We start from the raw sequence: 19,176 nt of genomic DNA, 5'->3' as shown, positions 1-19,176 counted from the left end.
CCTGACCAGACACTTTTGGTAGCCAGCAACAGCTAGCAACAGCCAGCTTCTATTAAAATTCTGGTCGGATATTTGACCGTTCTACTTGGCAGAATTCAGCTAAATCAACTGAATCAGTTCAATTATATGTGTTGAATTAATCAGTCACACATTTCAGTATAAATATGTGCTTTTGGTTTTTCTCTAGTAAAGATGTATGTTGTACACTAATTCTGCACCAGAAAAAGAACCATTTGAAGCCCAGTATGGTCATGATGAGTGTATTGGAGCTAATGAGGGTTTAATTCTAAAGGATAAGTAGAGTTTGGCCATGCAAAATTATAACTAAATTCAATTAGGACTAGTTTTAGTGCATAACACAAAAATGAAAAACGAAACTGGACCTTGGGTACAACACAATACATCAGTATAATATGGGCTTTTTAAACATTTCACTCTCTGCTATTTGTAAATTAGGAACAGGACTACAGAATGAAATGACTAATTCATGCAGTTATTTAAACCACATGGACGTCATGTTGATGTCAATGAACATTTTCGTGGAAGTTCTTCATGAAGCACAACATTGCTTATCATTAGATAAGCAGATAGATGAGTCACTGGAAGGTACAGTGAAGTGAGAAAAATATTTACCCTCTACCGATTTCCTCTCCTCCTGATGCATATTTATCACACAAACTGATTTCACATCCTCATTCATGATTTACCATAAGACAACGAGCACAGGAAGAAACACTAAACACATTTGAAACGATCCCTTCAGAATTATTTTGGGCCCACTCTTCTTTCCAGCTTTGCTTTAATTCATCACCACTGGAGAGCTTTTCGAGGATAAACTGCCTGGTTAGGTTCCTACAACAGCATCTTAACTGGGTTCAAGTCTGGATTTTAACTCAATTTTGTTTTGTTTGAGCTCTTCAGAGATTAACTTGGTCTTGTGTTCAAGATCATCGTCTTGCTGTATAACCCAATTATGCTTAAGCGTCAACTCACAGACTACAGCAGCTAAACAAGGTAGTAAAACCCAGTCTGCTCTGTGGAGGGCCATGATGTTAACCCCCATGCTCTACTAACTCAGCTTGGTTCTCATGTCAGTTCTCAACTTTTTTTTTTGTCTTTGGTGTTTTACAAACATTAGGCCTCTGCTGTCACCCTCACCACCTCCTTTACAACTGTGTCATTTTACCTCAGAATGAAACATGTAAGTGATTCGTTTATGGGTGGCTCTTAAAAAATTATACGCTTTTATGGCTTTTGATGGCTAATTTACAGCACTGCAACAGGAGCCATATAGCATAGCATGGCTTGTAGTGCAGTGTAGTAGTTTGTCCCCTAAACAACGACCATTCCCAAAATCCGCCACTTCCGTGTATTGTGCATTTCCACTCTCTCTCTCATTGCTAACAGCTTATACGTAAAGCAAAAAATGTAAGCTTATGGATGTTCAATTGCAACTTGTAAATATGTACCAGTTAGGCCTCGCTGTCACCCTCACCAGCTCCTTTACAATATCAATATTACATGTCCAAAAGTCTAAAAGTCAAAATACAAGCACCTCTTGTATTTAGTAAATTCAGCTCCTTTAAGTCGCACTTATTGCTTAAACAGATGTACAGTTGTGCAAAACAGCTTGCGTAATCTTCACAGAAAAGCATTAGCAAAAGGAAGACATGCTCTGGAGCAGCCGTACATGACCCTACAAGTCACCACACCCAGTGCCAAGCATTAAACCGCTCTCTCTCATTGACAATTGCTTGGACAAAATGCAAAACACATAGGCTTAAACTTTATTCTTGCAAATAAAATCACAATATTTTAACATTGTGCAACATTGTAATTGTGCGCATCTGGGGCGGAAATGTGTAATATGCAGAAGTGCCTGATATTGGGGACAGCCATTGTTAGGGACTTACCTGACAGTGTTGATGTCCCCCCTGTGTCCTTTTAGTGTTCTCTCGATCTTCTCTCAGGAGGTGTGCAGTAGCTAGCTGAGATTCTAACACGGATACTCGCTAGCTTGCTTCCCCTGCTTTAGCTTCCTCACCCACTGAGTTTGAGTGACCCCTCCGCGGACAAAGCCAGGTTTGGGTAGTAACTCATTTTCATTTCAGTAGCAGAATCTGGGGTGATGTGCTATTTACTGTGGGATACTAAGTATCAACATTCTGCTGAAGTGACATTTTACTGCATCGTTACTAAGCCTAGCAGGTGACAATTTAAGACAATTTAAGTTAAAAATAGTGGAATTGGCCTGTTTTACAGCTCTGTTCTGGTTCGGCCGGATTTTATTATACCTTTTGTTCAAGGTACATTAGTTCCATGTACCAAACTCTCATTATTCAACCTTTAGAAACCTTTAATTCTAAAAAGGAAAAAAAAAAAAAACATCAGCTGAGCAGTGTTAGATATTCAGTTTATTCATCCACTTATATCTAATACTATTCTCTGCTCGGTTCTGGCTACAATATAAAAAAAAAACAGAATGATCCTGTTTCCTGTAAATACTTCTAAAGAAGTGTGAGCTCAACCCCACCCTGGCTTTAGCAAGCACAGTACATGTGATTACTGACAGCAAGTGACACAAGAAAAGCTGAATTATCTGAGACAAAGTCTCCTCCTCCTTTCATTTGAGTGGTGAAAAGAAAATAATGAGAGAGAGTATGAAGATATGGATGGAAAGAGGGACTGATGCTGCAGTAACTACAGAGCCAAGTTCAATATTCAGCGGCTGACACATTGCAAGCAACAGAAACCTGGTAAGGATCCATATTTATCCTTTTTCTTTCTTTTCTTTTCTGTCTTACTACATAAAAGCATGTACTCTTCACAAAACACGACTTTCAGACACTAGCGATGTGATGTGTCACTGCGTACTGTACCTTATAAACGTTTTATCATACGCTTTCTATTATTATTATTATTATTAATAATTATTATAGTAATGATAATAATATTACAAATATTGCAGTAGTATTCCCAATTTCGCAGAGGAAATAAGGTGAAGGTTTATTTTTCATATTTTTGTTCAGCTGCACATGTAAATCTCTAAATATGGATAGAATAACAATGCTAATTATAGGCCTCTGAAGCAATGGCATGTGTTACAAATCCATAAGGGATGTATTGGTTGTTGATTACTGATGATTATTATTTTTTCCATTTTTTTGACTGGATATCCACTTGCACCCCCCTCCCCCTCCTTCAAATCCAGCCCTGTGTATTACCTATAGAAAATACCTATTATTACCTATAAAAAATCATGGTAATATCCAAGCTAATGAATCATCATGTGCTGTAGTGGTTAAAGAAAATGTACCAATTCTCAAAATATGGAAATGGAAATGAATGAAAATGAAACTGTTCAGCATCAGTGAATAATAATTATAACAGGTAATAATAAAAGTATTATTTTCTGACTATTAATATTTATTATTGTAGATAAAAGTGTTGGAATTGGGTGAGCGACAGGACTGCTACAACATGAGTGAGTATGGGTGTAACTCATCATAATGACACTGTAGTTTCACTGAACAGACATTTAGCAACAAACATACTTGTGCAAGTGACCTCATGAGTCTGATCTATAAAAACATTATTCTGGGCAGGATTGGTCTTCCATTATTCATTCATTTATCCAAACTAGTGAGAATAACTCTAACTATATATATGTAAAAATATAATTACTGGCACTAATTATCTAATCCTTTACAGATGAAACAGCTGATCCATCCAATGTGACAACCAGCACCAAGAGTGAAAGTCATTACCTACAGAACATCACTATATTCCTCTACATTGTGATATGCATACTCGGTGTCATTGGGAATGGACTGGTCATTTATGTGACAGGCTTCAGAGTGAAGAAAACTGTCGACACTGTTATGTTTCTCAACTTGGCAATGGCTGACTTTCTTTTCACGTTTTTTCTGATCTTCAGCATCGTCTACTTGTCCCGAAATTACGACTGGCCCTTTGGAGACTTCATGTGCAAGTTTTCCAGCTTCGTGACTGCAATCAACATGTTTGCAAGCATTTTCTTGCTGACAGCCATCAGCCTAGACCGCTGCCTGTCCACATGGGTGGTGGAGTGGGTCCAAAACAAGCGAACCCTTACTAAAGCCAGGGTGACCTGCTTCATCATATGGTTTGCATCAATATGCTGCAGCCTTCCTTACTGCATCTACCGGAGAACACAGTTGTATGGACAATCAACTGTCTGCTACCATGATTTTCCAGAGTCATCCAAGTTATCAACTTTTAAATTTCTTACAGTTTTCCGTTTCATGGTGGGTTTCCTCGTCCCTTTCATTATCATCACAGGTTCATATGTGGCTATAGGTGTACGCATAAGACGTCTCAAACATAAGACAATGAAGCCCCTTAAAACAATCCTGGCTGTGATCTTGGCCTTCTTCTTCTGTTGGCTTCCGTTTCATATTTACTTATTTGTTGATTTATGGGCGCAGGAAACAAGAGCCACACGGAAAGACATCAACCTTGATAGTTTCAAGGTAATTTTAGACATTACCGGTTCCTTCCTCGCCACCCTGGCCTTCTTGAACAGCTGCCTGAATCCCTTCCTGTATGTGTTCATGTGTAAAGAGTACAAGACAAAGCTCAAGCAGTCCTTGCTGTTGGTGCTTGAAAGTGCCTTTGCTGAGGAACACTTGTCCTTGCTAGTGTCTCAATATTCCCTCAGCCATCGCAAATCCCATTCCCAGAGTGTTCATGACACAGAAGACACAGTCCTCAGCGCTTAAACTTTAGAACATGACATATCTTGTACCCTTTTGCACCAATATAAACATTTTCCTCTCTTCTGCAGCTTATTACAGTCATGCAAAAGCAAAATTTGTATCATTTTGTAATGTCATTTTCTGGATTTCTCAATTTTCTAAATGTTACGATATCCAGAGCATTTTCTGTGTGTCTGGGACTTGAGGAATCATCTAATGTATTTACACTAGCGTCAACCACAGTTGTTTCCTTTGTACATGACTATTTTACAAAGGGAGTGCTTGGAAACAATTTATCAAATTGAGTTAAATATTTACAATTTATTAAATTGAGTTATTAAATCGATGGAGCATTTTCAATCTCTTATATTATTCTGTACATTGATAGGCTTGACCTTAGGCACTCAGTAGCCCTTAAGACCAGACTTTGCCTTGGTCTGTTTGAGCCTTGCTCAAGTTTGAGCCTCCATTTGCTAAGTACTTTAAGTGCTACTCTGCCATTATCGTTGCATCTCCTTCTTTCACAAACACACACACACACTCACATTGTGTGTAATCGGTACACTGATCTGTGTTGGATAGATCTGGGTGTGTGAACAGAAGCCTTGTATTAGAATGGTTTTGAGAGTCAGTACTGAGTATAAGGCAGTGTTACCAGGAAGGCAGTCAGAAACTTTATAGACCAGCAGCTATATGGATTTGATAGATCATTTATTATTTTTATCCTGATCACGCTCTCTTTTATCCATGAACTTCTACAAGGGAGGCATGGATACTGTTCTAAAGAAATGCAGTGACTTTATGACTATATGAAATGATAAGATGTGTATTTCCATTGTTATTCATTAATATAAAAGTTTGTTCATTTTCTACTGTAAAATACGAGATTATTAAAAAGGTTGCTTAATAATAAACAAATCAGTTAAAAAATCTGGTGAGTTTGATTTCTTTGGATGTTGAAATGAAGCCAGCACCATCTTTAAATTCCTTCAGAATTAAAAAGTGCCTAAAACGCAAGCACCCCGTTTTTGCGAATGGGCAGGAAGTTCAGCGCCACCTCACAACTAGAACTAAACTAAAGCCCTGTTCACATGTTTCGAGATGTTTGTCAAAATGTAGCCTTTTGTCAAAACTTTGGCCTCTTGTCCACACAAACACAGCATTTTAGATCCCTGAAAATTAAGATGATTATGCAGCTGTTACCGACTGAGTTTACTGTTTCATTACACTGACAGAATAGGCTGCACTCCCATATAATAGAAAAGTTACAAAAGCCTGACCACAAGTCATTCTTTCCTGATTTGAAGCGTTTTTAATAGTTTTTTTTCAAACTGTACTTAGATCTGTTGTGGCAGTTACACCTGCACTTTAAAAAAAAAATTACATTAAACTGTGAGGTGTTTGTGCCTCTGCTGGGCTGCCATGCATTCTTGGCATGGCTTTCTATATTTGAGCAGCTGCATGCAATCCTTACTTCATCAAGCATAATGCAAAGCATCGGATGACCTCGCTTTCAGTATAATTGGCATATGTTTAATATAGGAGTAGGTCTCCAATTGCTCTGAATTTGTTCCTCAAAAAAAATCTCACCATGATCTTCTTTTATCCTAGTTTCTTAGCATCACTCTGGTTTTTCATTATGGTTAAGCATTTGTTTTTGTATCCTTCAACACCAAGCTCAAACAAACATGACAGATGTTTGAAACGCATACATGAAAAAAAATGGACATTCATTTATTTTTTTCCTCATTAAAAGTCTTCACCAATGTTTTTACCAAGTGTTCATCTGCCCTGTCTCTGCTGGCTTGTGTAAAATAAAAGATAAAAAGGTGAAGAAGCTGCCTTCAGTCTAGCTGAATGCATGTCTTGTACTTTTAGGACTAAAGTGTGAATAACTGCATTTTTCCAGTCAATTCCTCCTCCGATGTAACTGCAGTAACACATTTTAAGTCCCATTTCTGGTTGGTTGGGAGTGAAAGCCTTCAGTCCATTCCTTCTCTCGATACAGAGGACAAGGGTCAGCTAGCGCTCGTACATCTCTTTTAGGATCTTAATGCTCTCACTGTAACGTAGCTGGTTCTTATTAGAAGCCTCTTTCCACCTAAATGAAAACAAACAGCAAATTAAATCAAATGATCACGCGAAAATTCAGCAGAAAACAAATCAATCTTAACAGCGTGAAACATACCAGTAATACATTTCTGAAGCTATCGTTTATCAAGCTGCTTCATAATCTAATAGCATACACTCCTCACAAAAAGAGTTAGGGATATTTGGTTTAATTGCATTGAAAATGTTAAAAACAAAAAATGTCAATGTCTCAATAACTTGTCATGTGCCCTTGAGAATCAATTGCAGCTTGACAACGACGTCTCATGCTGTTCACAAGTCAACTTATTGTTTGCTGAGGCACAGAGTTACGAGCCTCTACATGGCAAGTTTTCAATGGGATTTAGGTCTGGAGGAAGTGCAGACCACTTCATATGAGGTACCCCAGTCTCCAGCAGATGGAATTAGGCCTGTATTGTTCATTCAGAGGCACAATGCCTGGATTAATGATGTTATTTAAGTAGTATGAGCTTGTCACTGTACCATTCACAAAGCATAGGGCAGTTCTGTATTGACTAGACACACCTGCCCACACTGTAACACCAGTGGTTGAACAGTGGCCGATGCACAGCGCTCTCCTTGACATTTCCATTGGCGGTCATCATTTCTGCTCAGCGTGCTCAGCATGCGTTCTGAATAGTCTGACATGACACCTCCCTTAAATGTGCCTGGACTTGTGCGGCATTCATTATCCAGTTCCACAGGAACCACAAAGTGGTCAGCAGTGTGGGATGTGGCCAAAGGAAGTCCGATTCTATGTCTTTCTGTGACTCTTCCGGTCTCTCTATCTCTCTGTTGCAATTGATGAGGACACTGACAATCTAAGATCAGTGGCCACTGAGGTACTGTTGATCAGTTGCTAGGTGTCATCTTGGTCTCATGAGGTCAAAATGTGAACAGCATGATGATGAGGAGGATTGTTTAAAATACCAATTCTAACTGAACCAGGAAACGTATTGGTAAATTCAAGATTGGATGGACCTGTTGTGAATTTTGCCGCTAAGCTCCTTGTTACACAACAGCAAAAAGTACTGAAACACTGAACAGACATGTGCATTCAAAAGTTTAGAGGCACATTAAGTTCACCTGTAATGGTTAGAGTGCATCCAGAAATTTCACCCAAAAGCCAAATATCCCTAACATTTTGTAAGTAGTGTATATCAAGACATGGAAAACAGTTAGAAATCCTACTTCTGTCTAATTTTCTTCCAGCGCTTCATGTGGTGGAACATGAGCGAAGCAGATCCTGATGCACTGTCTGTGGACTAAAGACAGAAAAAGGTCATAATTAATTAAATGCTCATAACATACAGCTTATTTATGACATGACATACTTCACAGATCTAACACAAAGGGGAAAACAACATTAATAAGCAAATAATTTCATGCATCAAAGGATCTGTTAAAGACAAATACCCATTATATGTCAAGCTGCATTAATAGGTTACCTGGCCTGCTGAGGGTTTCTCTACAGGCGGGATTCTCAAGTTTAAAGGATCTCCAGATTCGTTAAGCGGAGAAGAAACAGGAAGTGGAAGGCGGTAAATGTTTTGACCTTTTCCATTCAGCATATCTGCTACCTGAAGAAGAAACGGGATTAAAGACATTAAAAGCTGGAAACTGGGCAAGCATTAGGATCTGAGACACTTTGACATGGGATCACATTGTGATGGGTACCTCACAACGTACAGGCCTTCTGCTCACATCTTGGTACCAGGTACCATAGGACACTTTCAGGGGTCTTGTGGAGTCTATGTCTTTAATGCTCAGATCTGTTTTGGTAGCACAATGGGGACCTACTCAATATTAGGCAGTTGGTGCTAATGTTATGGAAGATTGGTGTGTAAAAAAATATATATATTTATGGACATTCAGAAGATGACTGCAAACATGTGCTCTGGTCTTAAAGCAGTCAAAAGTATGATGATCCTTGGATAATGGAAAAAATTCTACACCCTTTTAAAGTGGCATGTGTATACCACAAGATACACAAAGAGAAGCAGATAACCAGGACCACACAGGTTGGAGCAGTAGTGACTCCGTATTTACAGCCCTGGGATATTGATGGCAGGGTTGCGGGTTTAAAATGCCGGTTCACGGGTGCTCACTGTCTCACTGTGTGCGCTCACTACTGTGCATTTGTGTTTTTGTGCTGCACAGATGGGTTTAAGGTCAAATTCCATCCGTGTCCAACATAAATGGGTGCAGTGGTTGTCTTTGTCTTCTTTGTCTTCACAGAACGGAAACACCTCACATCAGAATTTGGCAATTCATCCAATGTGCACAACAGACCTGCTCCAAAAGCAACATCATAAAAACAAGATCAAGAGTTTGTTTCAAAACAAGCTCAGCCGTTTCAAATTCTTTCCATCCTGAAAAAGGAAAAGAGACGCAAGAGTTTATCCTGCGTTTGTTAGAGTAACTGTCTCAACTGTTCTGGATGATTGCTGTGAGGATTTGACTGCATACAGCGAGTGAGGGTCAGGATGTTGGATGATCACCACCCCACCCCATTCACAACTCATCCCTAAAGTATTGGACGAAGCACCATCACCACAGAGAACACAGCTCCACAGCTTTATACCCTTCTAGCCCACGCCTGGCAATAGTCATGGTGCCAAAACCCAGTGAAGGGTCTGCCTTCTTAAATGGTCACCATGTAAATGATTTAAGAATTTTGCTTTCTTTTTAATTAAATAATCAACAGCATTTGTTCTTAAATCATCCACAAACAAATTCACGGGATCATGGACATCCCAAATGATACATATAAATCTACCAATTGCACATCCACTGACTATTTATTCTCACACATTTTTGGCACAGTGACCAATATTATTATTAGAGAAACAGCAGGAAACTGTGGGGAAGCATGGAGCACACTGGTCCTGACCTCTTCCTCTCCCATACTGTGAGGTGGACTGGTCGCGGTTCGCTCTCGTACAGACGGATTGTTCTTCATCCAAGCTCTGCAGATGGGGTAGAGTGAGGTCCCACTACTAAACTGGGCCAAGTCAACACTGCGGTCAAAGAGCTTGATGATGTATGCATCTGACAGAAACAGAGACAGATGAGAAGTTGAGGAGCCTTGAGTCAAGCTGAAACTATTTTATGTGGGATTTTATTAAGATACTCATCAGATCTGTCTTTTGCACACACAGAAAACATGCTCAATAGGACAGGAAGTGGAACATCACACATTGCAAAATCTGAGGGGAAGTTGTTCATTATATGCTGCTGTTGAATACAGGCTGAAACGCACATCACCTTTCTTTTAATAAACTCAGGTGAACTAAACAGACTAAACACCTTTATCGTCAAATTCTTACTCTGTTTGTGTTGGTTTGTCTCAGACAAGCTATCATCCATCTCTTTGCGCTTTTTTCTTCGGTGTTGAGGAAAACGAGATGATGGTCTGTGGAGAACAACGGTTATTATTCTTTTTTTTATTACATATATATATATTTTTACATAAATAATGCTCCCAGTGCTCCCATGTGGTCTTGTCACTATTGTCCATTCATTATTATTTATAGTTTAGGTTATTTAATTATTGTTTTTCTGGGTGTTAAAGGCATTTTCTCAAATTTGACAACCAGACTTGAGTTTGATCATCAGATGAAACTGATTAATAACAAGATACTGCATGACATGACCGTTCCTTAACATGACAAAACCGTAACATATGGTTCAGGGATAGAACATCTATGTTCCACAAGACATACATTACCGGTCAAAACACGTCTTATTTTTCACTGTTTTTATTGACATTTTCATTGAATAACTTGCAATGATACTGTGACCTTAAATAGTACAAAGGTTAAGCAGTAAACTGCCAGGGCTTTTAAGTAAAAAAACAAGAACAAAAAACAAAAACTGAAAATTCATGTTGATTGTAAGTCGGGGGGGAAACCATATTGTAATTGGTTAACAACTTACAGATAGTCTGTTGCAATGTAAGTAATTTAGGCTTTGTAGAGCTAATGTAAATCATTTATCATTTACAACCCAGTTACCTACATAAACTCTGTGTAGGAACTGTGTTACGGCACTCTGCACTTCGCGTTCAGATTCTTATAATAATGTCTCGAAGAAGACACTTAATAAAGGAAAGCATACTGACCTCCTAAATTAAGTGGGAATGTTGTGAGGACAGTTTCCTACACCAAAAAGCTCTTTAAAACTAGAAAAAACTGAAGAGGTCTGACAGATTTACATCCACATCATCAGAAGACAAGTAAGACAGTAAGAAAGTCAACGCTAAGATGGCAAAACAAGCAAAGCAGGCTTGCGTGGGCCATGCAACATTGACCATGTACTGGAAAAAAAATGGAGGGTGTTCTAAAACTAGAGTACATTCCTGCCTTTTAACTAAATGCATTGATGTATGGTACTCCCTCTGAAAGGACTCCCACAGTTAACTGTAAATGCTGACATGATGTTTTAATATAATGCTGCCTTCACTTTTATCCAAGGCTGGAAAAACACCAAAGAAGTCAAAGAACAAGCCTTTTAGGGGTCTTTTAGTGTATGTTGTTTCCTAAACCAAGTAGTAATGTTTAAATAATTATATTGCACGAGTGCAGATTAGCATACCTTTTCCCAGCAGAGGATGGGGATAAGTCCCTATAAGGAAAAGAGAGTTAGTAAAACTGATAAAGGTCTACGACTTTCTTAAAACCTTCCTTGTATGTGTTGCCATGTATAAAGGTACTAAGCTTCAATGAGTGGCTTTTAACTTTTGTTGTTTAAACCACTTACATTCAAACAAAAAAGGTACTGTTCCAGTCATACTGCTGCGGTTAAAACTTTCAGTAACCCGAAAACTGCTGATCTTACAGATTTTACAACAGGCATTTTTGCTACGGCATGTAAAATACCAAAATACCACAGATTCCACAACACAGTACGTTGGTGTTTCCTATTGCTGATACTGCATTTAAGTGCCAGTATTTGCACCAATACAGACTTAATAGTGCAATACTATTAAGATTCAGAAGTTTCTGTCAAATATACCTGATGACATTGCTTAAGTAAAAGAAGCAAAACAATGAAACATACTTGCCCATAGAGTCTGCAACCATTTTTCCAGCATCGTCTTCATTCTGGTCCCTTTGCAAGAAAGGGAAGAGGGTGTAGAGGTTACTAATAAGATAACGTTACAACACTCTGCTGAGTCTGTTTTCATAGCAATTCCCATTTCCTGAGGAACGTCTTTTGTCATCTTTAGCAAGTAATTTTATTAAACAAGAACCACTAGAACCATTTAGCCAAATTTTATGGTCAAGTCTAAGCTAATGCATGTAATGCGTGTCTTTGTTCAAGGTTGCTGAGTGGGTTTTGATAAAAGCTTGGCACAGGCACAAGCTGCTCTGAGGCAACATCAGTTTATTTACAAAATGTAAATAAATAAAAAAAAGAACTCTGATTTAGCGAAGCATTAGGGGGTCATTTTCCAAACAAACAAATGTCTTTCTCTTTTTTTGTGTTATGCACTTTTATGGCAGAGGTTTAACAATCCATCAAAAAAAACACTGTGATATTGAATTGTGACGCTGCATTCTATTAATTATGATCTATAATGCAGCTGAATTGATCTGACACTAATTAACAGGCCACTCCAGCATATGCAAGTCATGCGCCAAAGTGTAGATCATCATATTTCTTAATTTAACTCAACAGAGTTGAATTCAAATCGACTCTACCAGTAAGCAGCCTAGATCATCACATCTCTGCTGTATGGCTACTGTGGGGCTGCACAACATTGGAAAAAACAGACACTGCAATATTTTTCCCTGTGATTTATACTGCAATATTAACAAATAGAAGAATATACCATATTTTACCAGAAGACAATGCAATCCAACATGTCATGATATTAATAATGCACTCTTTGTATTAAATAAGTAAAATATAATATATAATATTGCATAATTACACACACACACACACACACACACATATATATATAAACTTACTTCAGTCTAGTAATTATAATCATATAATATTGGGAAGATATTTGCCTCTGGTACATAAGTCATGGTATGAGTATGGTCATGAGTATGGTTTTTCCTTTTGTATCAAGCAGCAAAAAAGTATTTTTTGAACTTTTTTTTTTAACATTGAATGTCCTGCGATGTGACTATTGTGCATGTGCACATAGTGATAACGATGCTAAAATTATATGCTGCCCTAGCAATAATGGTCTAGAAAATCTAGACACCCTCTGAAATACGAAGCTATAGAAAAATGCATTAATCCCCAATTAGTAAATTTCCTTAATTAACTGTATGACTAATCGCATCAGAGAAAACAAGACGAGGATCAATAGTGAGTGCAGCTCAATTACAAGCTTGGCTAATGCAGAGGACCATGCAGACAACTAACAGTAATAAATTAACAAAAAGGTACCCAGTCTGTTGTGTATGCACTTAGAGGAGTTGCTACTGCATGTGTAGAAGGTGTTCTTTGTGCTTCTGTATTGCAGTGTTCTTGTCTTCATTATTCTTCAGCATCTTTCAGTATTTAAATCATATGTTCTGAAACTGTAACCTAACATTACACCAGTTACTGGACCTCCTGTAGTACCACAGATAATTCACAACTCACTGAAAATGAATTGCGCTCAGCTTGATTACAGTGGACTATGCAAACAGCATCTATCTGAACTGAATATACACACGGGACACTGACCTCTCATTGTCACTTTTGTCCACTAGACCTTGCAGCACTGCATCGAGTCGATTTCGGGCACCAGCACCTTCAATATCTACAAAAGAAAATTATACACAGCTTGCTAAAGTGTCTGTTTGGACATTACAGCCCTGTCTAAACAGTTGTTGGATGATAACAGCCAAGGTTTATGAAAATCCTACCTAAAAATTCACAGGTCAGGCCTAATTGTTAGTTCTTGAGTTTTCGATTATAACAAAAGGTGCATAAACAACACTGACCTATACACAAGAGGGGGTTTCCCAAAACAAGAACAATATCCCTATAATAAGAGTCTACATTCACCTGCTTGAAAGACTCAGACTGTATGTCTCTGTAAAAGTAAGAGCAACTGCATAACTGCTCTTGAAACCGGAGATTTCCATAGATATTACTGTGATTTGCAGCTCATTTTAATTGGTAACAAAGAATTCATGTGTGTCATCTTTTTGCCTTGGTGTACTTAACAGGAAGACAACACACTGGTCTAACCTTAGGCTACGTTCACATTACAAGCTATTCAGATTTATTGCTCAAACCTGAATTGGCAGTGCATGTTCATAAACGGAAGTGACCTGCATCTGTCTGTAACATGAACAAATCCCCGTCCATGAAACTGCACACGAATCTATTTATGTAGATCACCTCCGTCAACAACAGCAGAATATTGTCTTGAACTGATAAATTTCCCCCAATATCAGGCAAATTGCCAACTTTTTCCATCCTTCTGCTGATTCTCGTCATAGCCGATACTCTCCTCCATTGTTGCTTTACTGTGGTGCTGGTGCTAGCTGATGATGACATGAAATCTGATCTGACCGTTCACATAGATGTTGCATGCCCACATATCGGATGCGTATCCGATCTACAGGTGAAAATCACTCAAATGTGACACGACCACACAGCCCTAACAAAATCAGACTTGGGTCACATTAAGGCAAAAAACAATCAGATGCGAGTCACTTCAGTCTGGTAATGTGAACATAGTCTTAGGCTCGAAATACAAAATAACAAGATACAAAAAACAGAAATATCAATGTGTTCAATCCTTACCTGGTTTCTCAGTCTTAATTTTCATGTGAAGCATTCTGACTGCAGATTTGTCCTCACTTTAGCAAAGCTCTTCTCAGCAAACCCATTAATCAACACTGTGAAAAGTTACATTGGTCAGAAATTAAGATACGTTGCCTCAACATCACCACAACTGTACACAGAAAGATTTGCAGATTTATACTATTTAGCCACGTGCTGTTTGGTGCTTTAATCATTTATCAACAAAGAAACACCATGCACTATATGGACAAAGGTATTAGGACACCTCCTCATTCATTGCTCCTTCCAAAATCAAGGGCATTAATAACAATGCTTATACTGCTTGTGTTCAAGCAAATGTCTACTGTCCAGAGAAGAAGGCTTACTAAGGTCTTGGAGCACTGCTGTGAAAATGTAATCATTCACAGAGGAGAGCGTTAGTGAGGTCCGCATGTTGGATGATCACCACCCCACCATCCCAAACGTATAGGATGGGGCACCAACCATCCCTCCAGAGAACACAGTTCTTCTACTGCTCCACTGCTCAACGCTGGGGGACTTTACACCCCTCCAGCCCACGCCTGGCACTAGGCATGGTGCCAATAGGACCATGTTTACCCTTTTAGAGAGTCCTATTTTATTGTCAATACTTCTCTAGAGGGATTAGTTAGAGAGTCCTATTTTATTGCCAATACTTCTCTAGAGGGATTAGTTAGAGAGTCCTATTTTATTGCCAATACTTCTCTAGAGGGATTAGTTAGAGAGTCCTATTTTATTGCCAATACTTCTCTAGAGGGATTAGTTAGAGTCCTATTTTATTGCCAATACTTCTCTAGAGGGATTAGTTAGAGAGTCCTATTTTATTGCCAATACTTCTCTAGAGGGATTAGTTAGAGTCCTATTTTATTGCCAATACTTCTCTAGAGGGATTAGTTAGAGAGTCCTATTTTATTGCCAATACTTCTCTAGAGGGATTAGTTAGAGAGTCCTATTTTATTGCCAATACTTCTCTAGAGGGATTAGTTAGAGTCCTATTTTATTGCCAATACTTCTCTAGAGGGATTAGTTAGAGAGTCCTATTTTATTGCCAATACTTCTCTAGAGGGATTAGTTAGAGAGTCCTATTTTATTGTCAATACTTCTCTAGAGGGATTAGTTAGAGTCCTATTTTATTGTCAATACTTCTCTAGAGGGATTAGTTAGAGTCCTATTTTATTGCCAATACTTCTCTAGAGGGATTAGTTAGAGTCCTATTTTATTGCCAATACTTCTCTAGAGGGATTAGTTAGAGAGTCCTATTTTATTGCCAATACTTCTCTAGAGGGATTAGTTAGAGTCCTATTTTATTGTCAATACTTCTCTAGAGGGATTAGTTAGAGAGTCCTATTTTATTGCCAATACTTCTCTAGAGGGATTAGTTAGAGAGTCCTATTTTATTGCCAATACTTCTCTAGAGGGATTAGTTAGAGAGTCCTATTTTATTGCCAATACTTCTCTAGAGGGATTAGTTAGAGTCCTATTTTATTGCCAATACTTCTCTAGAGGGATTAGTTAGAGAGTCCTATTTTATTGCCAATACTTCTCTAGAGGGATTAGTTAGAGAGTCCTATTTTATTGCCAATACTTCTCTAGAGGGATTAGTTAGAGTCCTATTTTATTGCTAATACTTCTCTAGAGGGATTAGTTAGAGAGTCCTATTTTATTGTCAATACTTCTCTAGAGGGATTAGTTAGAGTCCTATTTTATTGTCAATACTTCTCTAGAGGGATTAGTTAGAGAGTCCTATTTTATTGCCAATACTTCTCTAGAGGGATTAGTTAGAGAGTCCTATTTTATTGCCAATACTTCTCTAGAGGGATTAGTTAGAGAGTCCTATTTTATTGCCAATACTTCTCTAGAGGGATTAGTTAGAGTCCTATTTTATTGCCAATACTTCTCTAGAGGGATTAGTTAGAGAGTCCTATTTTATTGCCAATACTTCTCTAGAGGGATTAGTTAGAGAGTCCTATTTTATTGCCAATACTTCTCTAGAGGGATTAGTTAGAGAGTCCTATTTTATTGCCAATACTTCTCTAGAGGGATTAGTTAGAGAGTCCTATTTTATTGCCAATACTTCTCTAGAGGGATTAGTTAGAGTCCTATTTTATTGCCAATACTTCTCTAGAGGGATTAGTTAGAGTCCTATTTTATTGCCAATACTTCTCTAGAGGGATTAGTTAGAGAGTCCTATTTTATTGCCAATACTTCTCTAGAGGGATTAGTTAGAGTCCTATTTTATTGCCAATACTTCTCTAGAGGGATTAGTTAGAGTCCTATTTTATTGCCAATACTTCTCTAGAGGGATTAGTTAGAGTCCTATTTTATTGCCAATACTTCTCTAGAGGGATTAGTTAGAGTCCTATTTTATTGCCAATACTTCTCTAGAGGGATTAGTTAGAGTCCTATTTTATTGTCAATACTTCTCTAGAGGGATTAGTTAGAGTCCTATTTTATTGTCAATACTTCTCTAGAGGGATTAGTTAGAGAATCCTATTTTATTGTCAATACTTCTCTAGAGGGATTAGTTAGAGTCCTATTTTATTGTCAATACTTCTCTAGAGGGATTAGTTAGAGTCCTATTTTATTGCCAATACTTCTCTAGAGGGATTAGTTAGAGAGTCCTATTTTATTGCCAATACTTCTCTAGAGGGATTAGTTAGAGTCCTATTTTATTGTCAATACTTCTCTAGAGGGATTAGTTAGAGTCCTATTTTATTGTCAATACTTCTCTAGAGGGATTAGTTAGAGTCCTATTTTATTGCCAATACTTCTCTAGAGGGATTAGTTAGAGTCCTATTTTATTGTCAATACTTCTCTAGAGGGATTAGTTAGAGTCCTATTTTATTGTCAATACTTCTCTAGAGGGATTAGTTAGAGTCCTATTTTATTGTCAATACTTCTCTAGAGGGATTAGTTAGAGTCCTATTTTATTGTCAATACTTCTCTAGAGGGATTAGTTAGAGTCCTATTTTATTGTCAATACTTCTCTAGAGGGATTAGTTAGAGTCCTATTTTATTGTCAATACTTCTCTAGAGGGATTAGTTAGAGTCCTATTTTATTGCCAATACTTCTCTAGAGGGATTAGTTAGAGAGTCCTATTTTATTGCCAATACTTCTCTAGAGGGATTAGTTAGAGTCCTATTTTATTGCCAATACTTCTCTAGAGGGATTAGTTAGAGAGTCCTATTTTATTGCCAATACTTCTCTAGAGGGATTAGTTAGAGTCCTATTTTATTGTCAATACTTCTCTAGAGGGATTAGTTAGAGTCCTATTTTATTGCCAATACTTCTCTAGAGGGATTAGTTAGAGTCCTATTTTATTGTCAATACTTCTCTAGAGGGATTAGTTAGAGTCCTATTTTATTGTCAATACTTCTCTAGAGGGATTAGTTAGAGTCCTATTTTATTGTCAATACTTCTCTAGAGGGATTAGTTAGAGTCCTATTTTATTGTCAATACTTCTCTAGAGGGATTAGTTAGAGTCCTATTTTATTGTCAATACTTCTCTAGAGGGATTAGTTAGAGTCCTATTTTATTGTCAATACTTCTCTAGAGGGATTAGTTAGAGTCCTATTTTATTGTCAATACTTCTCTAGAGGGATTAGTTAGAGTCCTATTTTATTGCCAATACTTCTCTAGAGGGATTAGTTAGAGTCCTATTTTATTGTCAATACTTCTCTAGAGGGATTAGTTAGAGTCCTATTTTATTGTCAATACTTCTCTAGAGGGATTAGTTAGAGAGTCCTATTTTATTGCCAATACTTCTCTAGAGGGATTAGTTAGAGAGTCCTATTTTATTGCCAATACTTCTCTAGAGGGATTAGTTAGAGAGTCCTATTTTATTGCCAATACTTCTCTAGAGGGATTAGTTAGAGTCCTATTTTATTGCCAATACTTCTCTAGAGGGATTAGTTAGAGAGTCCTATTTTATTGCCAATACTTCTCTAGAGGGATTAGTTAGAGAGTCCTATTTTATTGCCAATACTTCTCTAGAGGGATTAGTTAGAGACCTATTTTATTGCCAATACTTCTCTAGAGGGATTAGTTAGAGAGTCCTATTTTATTGTCAATACTTCTCTAGGTGCTCCTTTATTAGAAGGGTGTCCACAATCATTTCCACATAGGCTAGTGTACCAATACTTGACCTTGCTTACGAGCTCGCTATCCCGAGGTGTCTGATTTACTTAATATCTGTCTCGTTAAGGGTAACTAACTAAATATCTGACAACACAACCAGATGATTACCAGAAGAAAGAGACTCAAAAACAAAGAGAGATCAGACAGAGCTGGGGTTAGCTATAGCTCATTAGCTAGCTAGCTAGCTAGCAGTCCAGCGAACAGCTGGATATTTTAAAATAACACAGCCCCCAACAAACCAGCAAAGTGTTGTGCGGTGTCAGATCATTCTCCAATATCTAACTTAATTAATCCAACCATTAATAAACACTGTGGTGTCCACACTGCCCCTTAGTTACCGTTTAGCTGTGAGGCGGCTACTCTCTCTGTCTTCTGTCTGCTCGCTTGACTTTCCTCTTCCGCGCGCAAGTG

General features: G+C 38.0%; 2 protein-coding genes across 2 annotated transcripts; one reads left to right on the top strand and one right to left on the bottom strand.

The window, feature by feature from the left end:
• Nucleotides 1-2,634: 2,634 nt before the first annotated feature.
• LOC140565602 (chemerin-like receptor 1) lies at nucleotides 2,635-5,656 on the top strand. The gene is made up of 3 exons (XM_072691616.1): nucleotides 2,635-2,756; nucleotides 3,439-3,484; nucleotides 3,712-5,656. The coding sequence occupies exons 2-3, from the start codon at nucleotides 3,481-3,483 to the stop codon at nucleotides 4,758-4,760; spliced, it is 1,053 nt and encodes a 350-aa protein (XP_072547717.1). The 5' UTR covers nucleotides 2,635-2,756; nucleotides 3,439-3,480; the 3' UTR covers nucleotides 4,761-5,656.
• A 793-nt stretch (nucleotides 5,657-6,449) lies between these two features.
• Nucleotides 6,450-19,165, bottom strand: lin37 (lin-37 DREAM MuvB core complex component). The gene is made up of 10 exons (XM_072691617.1): nucleotides 19,104-19,165; nucleotides 14,610-14,704; nucleotides 13,539-13,614; nucleotides 11,907-11,957; nucleotides 11,442-11,471; nucleotides 10,175-10,260; nucleotides 9,739-9,896; nucleotides 8,294-8,425; nucleotides 8,037-8,110; nucleotides 6,450-6,837 (listed from the first exon to the last, which is right to left on the bottom strand). The coding sequence occupies exons 2-10, from the start codon at nucleotides 14,641-14,643 to the stop codon at nucleotides 6,759-6,761; spliced, it is 720 nt and encodes a 239-aa protein (XP_072547718.1). The 5' UTR covers nucleotides 14,644-14,704; nucleotides 19,104-19,165; the 3' UTR covers nucleotides 6,450-6,758.
• Between the last annotated feature and the right edge of the window lie 11 nt (nucleotides 19,166-19,176).

This window comes from Salminus brasiliensis, chromosome 11 (assembly GCF_030463535.1).
Source record: "Salminus brasiliensis chromosome 11, fSalBra1.hap2, whole genome shotgun sequence".
Classification (NCBI taxonomy): domain Eukaryota; kingdom Metazoa; phylum Chordata; class Actinopteri; order Characiformes; family Bryconidae; genus Salminus; species Salminus brasiliensis.
The sequence above is the reverse complement of the archived record's forward strand: the minus strand, read 5'-3'. Positions and strand labels throughout refer to the sequence as shown.

Bases quoted from the DNA above. Each gene is read 5' to 3' on its own strand.
- lin37 (XM_072691617.1), bottom strand. From the start codon at position 14,643: ATGCTTCACATGAAAATTAAGACTGAGAAACCAG. The intron at 11,958-13,538 runs GTCAGTGTCCCG...TTTCTTGCAAAG, and splicing joins GACAAAAGTGACAATGAGAG to GGACCAGAATGAAGACGATG. The intron at 10,261-11,441 runs GTATGCTAATCT...TGTTCTCCACAG, and splicing joins CCATCCTCTGCTGGGAAAAG to ACCATCATCTCGTTTTCCTC.